Genomic DNA, 9,076 nt, shown 5'->3' on the forward strand with positions numbered 1-9,076 from the left:
AAAATTGATTGGTCGCGTTCTGCAACGCGACCAATCAGCTGTCGAGTTACAGCGCTCCGCGCCGCCATGACGCAATCTGTTTGAAAACAATGGCGGCACGGAGCGTAAGGGTCGAAGATGAAGACGGAAAAAAAGAATAAAAGTTGACCGTAGGAGACATGGACACCCTCTAGTAAGCGAGGCCGACCGCGTCCTCACAACGAAAAGACCTCAGAGGATCCAGGAGTTGGTGGCAGTGACCCGGCCGAGCCGATAAGTTCAGGTAAAACTTTTGATCTAAATGGGCATGTTATATTCGGGGCTTGGAGGCTACGGGGTTATATTTAACCAATTCCGGGGGCTATTTTAAATAGTAAAAATAAACCACATCCTTCACTTTTTTCAGGAAAAAGAGTCTTCATCTGAAGCGATTGAAACATAATCACAGAGGCTGGACGACGTGGAAAAAACCAAGAAGAAGCTACAAGAACACCGGATACGACCCCCCCCCCTTCGAAGTTTCCGTATGTATCTTCCGTGTGTAAAAATATTTTGTGCTGAAAAACGTCGCTTTTGTATAAAACTTCAAGTAACCCAGAAACATGTCATCACCTAACGGACAAACGTCGAGCAGCGACTTTAACGCGGTAAACAGCAGGACGTGACCGTACAGATTAAATGAAGTGCGTGGAGGGGATGGGGGATTGGGGGGTGGAATCCACGGCACACGTCTGTGCAGAACCGGGGCCTGTGATCCGTATGGATCATGGATCATCCGCGCAGCCTAGTAGCTTCTCCTGGGATTCGGTGTCAGACCGTAAAACCTCATCACCCGCGAACCTCATCACCCGCGGGATGTCATCACCGCGGACCCACACTTTATTTATTTATTTGAAGTTACAGAGGACTCATGGTGTGTGATTTGAACTATAAACATATTCATCTTTGCTAATTATTGTGTATTCTCGTGCGGTTATGGACAAATGTTGGAGACCCTGGGCACTATGTCAATCAGGTTTCTTTTAGGTTCTACGTGTTGGGCGGCCGCGGCGTCACTCCTCCTGATTCCCCCGCTGGAGCGGCAGACATCGCCCCCCACCGCCGTGGGGCCTGTGTAGTGTGGGCAGCACGGAGACACGGGGGTCCACCGGCAGCTGCGCCCGAACCGCACAGGGTCCGAACGTCGGCTCCCCTCTCGCTAAGGGCGCCGGAGGAGGCAAAGGAGGTGCAAGGAGCCTGCGGGGCGAGGGTGGAGCGCAGGCGTCCCGATGTCTCTGCACCTCTGTCAAAAGTGGCAGGAAAATATACGTCTGTATGCGCTACGAGCTCCTCATGGGAGCGTGAATTCAGCACGGCAGGAAACATCGTCACCCCGTTAAGATCCTCACTGATAGCTGACACGGTTATCATGTTGGCGTTCCGGTCACGTAACATGAAGACGGACGAATAAAAGCAGCAGCACGGTTCACTAAAGCAGCCAAACAGACAAACACGTGTTCACTTTTTTTTTGCACTTTAAAAAAGGTTGTTCATGTTTAGCCTATGTTGAACCCTTCCTGTGATGACTTTTCTCTTTCTGACCGTGGTCGGAAAACGTTGGCGGATCTTCCTTTGGGGTTATAAGCTACATGCGTTCTTGAGTTTGCCACTCGGCCGCTGGGGGGTTTGTGTTGGGCAGGTGCCCGTATTCTAGAACATTGGCCATAACAGCAATGTTGCTGTAACCTAACAGACTTCTTCTTTCTTTCAGATTCTTGTCCATCACAACCACAAGAACCTCGGAGAGCAGCTCCAGTGGAAGGTCCGGGCAGATGACAAGTATGTTTCTTTCTCACTATTGTTTTAGGAAACTTGACAAGAACTCCAGTCAGTTATAAAATATTGTCTTTTTTTAACTTCAGAACACCACAATGAGGAGATGACGGCAGCAGTGAAAGATGTGGAACCAAATTGGAGTTTCCACCAAGTTAGAAGTAAGCACCAACATGAAGTTGGATTTACACAACTCGCTATAAGTTAGAGATAATGTGAGAGACTCAATGTCAATAATCAGTGTTACTTTCTTTTCAGAGATTTTTTGAATAGGATTGCAATTGTATTAGTGTGATAGACAGCTCATTTAGTGTTTCCATGTCTTAAGACCAAACACTAAGTTATAATAACGATATAGCATTGACAATGGATAATTAAGATAAGCCACTGTGACAGTCTGCATGGCACATTTTGAATATTCCACTTTGGAAACATGTTTGCAATATGTTGACCTCATCTTCTGTACATTTCATATTTCCATCGACTAGGAGCTTGCAGTCGAGCTATTGACAGTCTCAAGTGCAAAGAGAGAGAATGGAGACAGAATAAAGGAGGAGGTCAAAAGGAGGACCAGTCAGCATGATCAGGTGAGTTGTCCTATTTGTGACCTTGTTTCATTTACTCAGGTCATGCATGGTCCAGTTGAACTGTCTATGTGTGTGTATGTTGTTTCCTCTAATTAAAATAACATTTTCCTTTCCTGTTGGTCCACAGCTCTTCAAAAAGAGGGTCAAAATTGCTGAGAAAATTCTCAATCAAGAGGATCTGTCATATATAAAAAGCCAATGCAAACTATGTCAGCGACGAGGAAAGTGACGAGGACAAACCATCTTATTATCAAGCCTCGCCAAAGTGGCGCTCCACTAGGCTAACCAGGGTGATGCTGAAATGCCATAAAGCCTGGGATGAAAACTGGAGGAGTGGAATTGAGCCAAAATTACACTCAGCTGGCTTTACTGAAGGAAACCCACCACCAGTCGAGAGCTGCTATCTGGCAGAAGAGAAAAAAGGATTCATGTTTGTTTGTGGTTTTTGACTTATTTATTTATTTTGTAATAAAATATTTTTGAGTAATACCGGTTTTCTGTTACCTTTCATTTCTTATATATTTTTGAGATGACTGGTATCTTGAAATATCCTGACTTACATCTCTAGTGTTTGTTCTTCAGATATGTCTGCTGGCCATATGTTCCAAATCCTAACTTCAGAAATGACTGGTATACGGACATCAGGTATCAACAGATATGACATGGATAGAATCTGGAAATATCCTGACCTTGGATATCACTAGTGACGCATCTCATATCTGGAGAGAATCTCATCTCCAGATTCCATCAGAATAAAAGTGTCCCATAGTCGGAGTTGATATGCTCAGGACATGAACTTTGAAACAGTCATGTCCGGAGAGTATCCACCGTAGATATCACCAGATATGGGGTATTTCTGAGGATATCCAGACAAATATATGTCCTGATTCTGGGGGCTTTTGCGCAGGGTGAAGCTCAGTGAATGCAACAGGTAGAGACACCCAATGGCCTCTGTCATCTAACCTGTTGTTGGGGGTGTGCAACGCCCCGCCTCTTAGTGTGTTCTTTAAAGCCTGATACCGCGGTCGCGAGTCACGCATGGTTCTCAGATCTGCGAATCAGCAAAACTGGACAAGGCTGAAGCTAAAAGTATTTTTTCTGTCAGGAAAAAAATAATTCATAGATTTTCAGCTCTCTTGAACCATTAATGTTTTTTTTCCTCCATAAATTTACCAGCTGGTTCAGCGCTTCAGGCCGTCTGTCTGCGCGTGGACACACGCACACTTTTTACCGAACAAGATTTGTAAATATATATTTAATAATTAAGTTGCAAATTTCACAAAAGAGGAATGCATGAAAAGATGAGGCTGGAGGAGGGACACGAATCTCTTTAATATCATCAATACAAATGCGTGTTTTTTTTCTGCGGGACAGGAGACGATACAAAATCAATGCATCTCTATTACTGTGTGGGACTAAATTTTCTGAGTTTTGCGGGAGCAGGCGGGAGTGTAACGCATACCTTGCGGGAGCGGGCGGGATTGGTCAGAAATTCAGGAGGCGCGGGCGGTAGCGGGATGAAGAAAATAGTCCCGCGCAGGGCCCTAGCCCGAACTACCGGAGCGGAGGGCAAAAAGGTCTGCATCACCAGGCTGCTTACTGGCCATAGCAGAAAATCAGTTCCAGCAAGAACCAGGGAGACGAGTGTTGGACTTTCCGGCTACGTGACGTATGTCAGTCGTAAACTCTGAAATGGCTGCCAGATGGCGCTGTTGGCGCTCAGACCAAGGTTCACTCACCTTAGCCATGGAAAACGTAAGTGGTTTAAAATCCATATAGGCAACCAAAGAACATCCTTCCAGCAAAAAACGGAAATGTCGAGTTGCCAAATAGAGAGAAAACAACTCTCGGTCAAAAACACTATACTTGCGTTCCCGAGTCTGCAACTTGCGGCTAAATATGCAAGATGCTGCCAAGCGTCCGCCACTCGCTGCTCTACCGCAGCACCATCTGCTATGTCTGAAGCGTTGGTAGTCAACGCAATCTCAGCATCTGGGTCTCGGTGAGCAAGGAGAGCAGCCTTTGCTAAGGCTGACTTAGCTCCGTCAAATGCAGCAATGCGGTCTGGTGTCCAATCCACAGGATCTATGGCTTTCTTGGAAAGCAAGCCTTCATAAAGCGGTTCTAACAAGTGGGCAATGAACCTGTTGTAAAAGTTCACCATCCCCAAGAACTCCTGTAGGGACTTAACCACTGCAGGATAGGGATATTTTACCATGGCCTGGACTTTAGTGGGAAGAGGAACCGCACCCTGCACCGAAATCCGATGACCCCAAAAATCAATGGCTGACAAACCAAACTAGCATTTAGCTGGGTAACCATCAAGCTGTGGGTTTCCAACCGCTGGAAAACCTCCTTTAGGTGCACGAGATGCTCTTCAGGAGAGGGGCTGGCCACCAAAATGTCATCTGGATAGAAGAATAGGAACTTGAGATGGCGTAACACCGAGTCCATCAACCTTTGAAAAGTCTGGACTGCACCTTTTAAGACCGAACGGCATGCACAGGTACTCAAAAAGTCCAAAAGGAGTGATCACCACAGTCTTGGGCATGTCTTCAGCCAGGACTGGAACCTGATTGTAACCGCACACCAGGTCCACTTTAGAAAAAATTGAGGTGCCGCACAAACGGACCGAGAAATCCTGAATGTGGGGAATGGGTGTCATCGCGTCGTTCAGACGGCGAAAGTCTCCGCACGGGCGCCAGGAACCATCTGCCTTGGACACCATCTGGAGGGGCGACGCCCAGGGGGTTTGAGCACCTCACAATACCCAGACTCTTCATGGTGGCAAACTCCTCCTTAGCGATGGTGAGTTTTACTGCATTGAGGCGCCGTGCTCGAGAAAAACTGGCGGGCCTTTAATGGGGATGAAATGCTCCACTCCGTGCTTAGCCACAGTGGAGGAAAAAGCTGGGATGGTCAAAGACGGAAACAGCCCAGGATCGCTCTGCCAGAACTCGAGCAGCTTCACAGCGGCAGCAGCTAGCATGGCCAGGTCCCCGCGCGTAGGAGATGGCGAGGTCACTGAAGATGACGTTGAAACTCGCGCGTCTGCTGGTTCTGACATTATTCACGATTAGGATCACCAATGTGGCAATGATGAGGAGACACGTCTTGACTTCAATACGTGAAGCTTTATGCAATCATATGCCAACAACAGAAATAAAGCGGGCAAATCTTCTTATATATGAACACAGAATTAGACCACCCCCATGGCAACTGCAAAGCCTGTTGAGTGTGAAGCCCAAATGCAAGGATAACACCACAACATTGTGGATTTCACTATCAGGTTGTTTTAAGATTGTAGCTTTTGGGATCAATGAGGAATAACTGCTTGGCTTGAGATAGATGCTTTAAATCATTTGAAGGAAATTCAGTTATTTGATGACAAAGTGACAGTTTTAAACATCACAGCTCTTATAAAGATCTATGTGTAAGAGAAGACCAAAATACCAGCTAGATGACCCCACTCCCAATGTTAATGTGTCTAGGATAGCACAAGGGTTAAGGGGGACAACTGGCATAATCAATGGGTCCTGAATACAGTTTGACCTAAAAAGATAATTTATTCTACTTCATACTATTGTAATTTCTGTAAAAAACAGGAACTGACTTCACAATATTCCAACGTCTGAGTTCAATATTGAGAAATATCAACTCTTTCACTGAAAAAAAGAAGAATGCTTCCTAAAAATGCAGAAAGTATTACTAAATAGAAGCAGATGTTATCATCAGTAAGGAGAAGTGAAAGGAATTCAGAAAGGGTGTTCTCTTCATCCAGGCTCTTATTTTGAAATTCCTTCTGTTCCACAGTTTCAGACTTTGATTCCTTAAACACCAAGAAGCAGCTCAAGGACTGCTCTTCTTCTGAAGTTTCTCCAAATATCAGAGACCTTGAAGGAAGCGAAAAGGTCAAAGGTCAGAGGATTTTCTCCTAAAATCTAACTTTACTGACATCACCTGTGTTTGCTTCTCTGTGCAAATAATCTGTAAAAATACAATCTGATGCACTTCAAACTTAAAAACTTTCAAATGGCTAAAAGTCACTGTTTCCTTAAAGGCAAAAGGATGTGACACATTTTTATTGTAATTAAAAATGGAAAAAAAGTAAAAAGAAATATAAAAAACACAACTTATTGTGAGGATTCTGCACTTTGATTTTTGTGATGTTTTAGGTTTTTGTCATGTTCTGTTTTCCAGCTTAAAGTTGATCATCCACAGCCGTCTTCATTGAGTTCCTCTTAGTGTGTTGAATTTTCTGGTTCTTCATTGTCAAATCGTCTCTATTTGAATCTTTTTTTGCCTCCATGGTTCTCATGTTTCGGTTTAGTTTCTGCTACTGAGCCTGGTCACCTGCATGTTGGGATCTTCACCAACAATTCTAGAAGTTTATAAATTATCATGGATCAGAAATGACAGGAAAGAGAAAAAATGGAGCAAAACACATTTAATAAAAAATAGTTGGAACTGAATCATTGCAGAAACAAGGCATGGAAAAAATAATTAAACCTGCCACATTTTTCATCATTAAGGGTACTAATGAGTAGTGAGGAGACTCTACTGGAATTTTAAGGCAAGTTATTGTTAGAACGTCAGTCCAACAAGAATCTATGAATTGTTGAATCTTTCTGACATTCTGTGTCTGTAGAAGCTTTAGTGTTTCTGTATTTTCATGTGTGACTCTCAGATGTGTGTTTTTCTGCTGCTTTTGGATGGAAACAGATGCAAAGTGCTGCTCTGCTGTCAGTCCTGGTCCTGGTTCCACAGCTGGTGGGCGGTCTTCCTGGGGTTCCTCCTGTGGACTGCAGTGATATCTACGACCAGGACAACAGCAGAGCCAGTGGAGTTTACACCGTCTATCCCATAGAAGACACATATGGGGTCCAGGTACGCTCTCCCACTTTCAGCTCATGATGGACAGTTATGGAGAAAACAGACATTTTTAGAAAACATGGCTAGCTTTAGTACAAGTTGGTGTTATTTTTCATGATCGTGATAGAAAAACGTACAACATGAGCTTATTAAAAGCTGAAAGTGAGAAAATGAAACAAAATAATGTTTCAGTGTTTGATTAGTCAATCAGAACACTAAGAGTTGGGTTACCTAAATATGTGTGTGTGTGTGTGTGTGTGTGTGTGCGCGTGTGTGTGTGCGCGTGTGTGTGTGTGCGCGTGTGCGTGCGTGTGTGTGTGTGTGTCTGTCTCCAGGTGCACTGCGACATGGATTCCCTCGGAGGACAGTGGATGGTGAGAACTTGACCTGGTCCCTTTCAGTTGTCTGATGAATCATCCGGTTCACTTCTGTCCTGTTCCCTCAGGTCTTCCAGAGGAGGATGGACGGTTCTCTGAACTTCTACAGACCCTGGGATTATTACAGGACGGGCTTTGGTTCTGCTGATGGAGAGATCTGGTTGGGTGAGATAGAAATCAAAGCAATGCGTTGATGCCAATGTTGGTGCTAACACCTTCCTGGGTTTCAGGTCTGGAGAATCTCTTCCAGCTCTGTTTGAGGAAAAAATATGAGCTGCTGGTCGACATGGAGGAGTTTGAAGGAAACAAGGCGTACGCTCGCTACTCCTCCTTCTCCATTGGTCCAGAGGATGAAGGATACAAACTGGAGGTGACGGGATTCACTGATGGAGGAGCAGGTAGGTCTCTGATCAGAAACACTAGGACACCAGGAGAAATGGAGTTTTGAGGCCTTCTTTATAATCAGTCCTCACAAAGTGGCTTACCCCAACAACCTCCCTGCAGACGGGCTCTGTAGTTTCTACAAAGTCTAGATCAACTCTGAAAGCAGGAAGCTTAAGAACAAAATGACAAATGTGTGTTTGTGTTTCTGCAGGAGACGCTCTGAGCTACAACAGTGGAATGAAGTTCTCCACCTTTGACAAAGACCAGGATGCCTGGCATGACAACTGTGGGAAAAAATCTTTAGGGGCGTTCTGGTATAAAGAGTGCACCTATGCAAACCCTAACGGCATTTATCGTTGGGGGAAAGATGGTGCAATCCAGGCAGTTGGGGTGGAGTGGGAACAATGGAAGGGTTCTAACTATTCTCTGAAGAGCATCAGCTTTAAGATCCGTCCTTTAAGATAATTCTTTGTCTGATGGCATTCCCACATATTAACATGCAATCAAGAAAACAATTGAAGGAAATACATGTTTGCCATACATGAGACATGAGGCCAGGAGGCACATTGCCCGCATGGATTTTAACCCTAATCCTAATTCTTTAAGACAAACGTTCAGCTGTGCAGTTTGGCCTGCTGTGTACAAATAATCAGTGGAACCATTCAGTCACAAGCTAACCTTAATATGTAGATATAAAATTACATGACTGATTGTTAGAAGCTGAATTCAAGTGTTATGTTCCGCTGTCAATAAAGAAGAAGCAGAGCAGTGATGTTTCCACTTTGTTTTTATGTCTGCAATAAATATGGCTGACCTCATGTTCAAGTTCAGGAGTGTCTTGGTTCTTGGTCTTTGAGTAATCTACCATCTAAAACCAGAATGGGTAGATTTCAAACACCATCAAAACAGAGTTGCTGAGAAAATCCATTTGTATATTTTTTATTCTCTACATTGAATCAGAAAAGTCGTGCTCAGGTCCACATCAATAGTATGTACTGTAGGTCAAAGGACGACAGCTCACCAGCTAAAAGCTAACAAAAGAAAATGTCATTCTTGACGTGTTTA

General features: G+C 44.4%; 1 protein-coding gene across 3 annotated transcripts in view; it reads left to right on the top strand.

The window, feature by feature from the left end:
• Positions 1-8,836, top strand: part of LOC101156467 (microfibril-associated glycoprotein 4) — a 70,329-nt gene extending 61,493 nt beyond the window's left edge. The window contains exons 2-7 of one of the 3 annotated variants that reach the window (XM_011494009.4): positions 6,911-6,951; positions 7,101-7,265; positions 7,586-7,624; positions 7,696-7,792; positions 7,858-8,025; positions 8,223-8,836. In XM_011494009.4, coding sequence (XP_011492311.1) covers positions 7,101-7,265; positions 7,586-7,624; positions 7,696-7,792; positions 7,858-8,025; positions 8,223-8,476 — 723 coding nt within the window. In that variant the 5' untranslated portion in view covers positions 6,911-6,951 and the 3' untranslated portion in view covers positions 8,477-8,836. Of the gene's footprint in view, positions 1-6,175; positions 6,297-6,910; positions 6,952-7,100; positions 7,266-7,585; positions 7,625-7,695; positions 7,793-7,857; positions 8,026-8,222 lie in introns of those variants that run through there. The other 2 variants (XM_004085627.4, XM_078937141.1) reach the window with 2 other exon arrangements.
• Positions 8,837-9,076: the final 240 nt, after the last annotated feature.

This window comes from Oryzias latipes, chromosome 19 (genome assembly GCF_053564925.1).
Source record: "Oryzias latipes strain Hd-rR chromosome 19, Olatipes_Hd-rR_3.1".
Lineage (NCBI taxonomy): Eukaryota > Metazoa > Chordata > Actinopteri > Beloniformes > Adrianichthyidae > Oryzias > Oryzias latipes.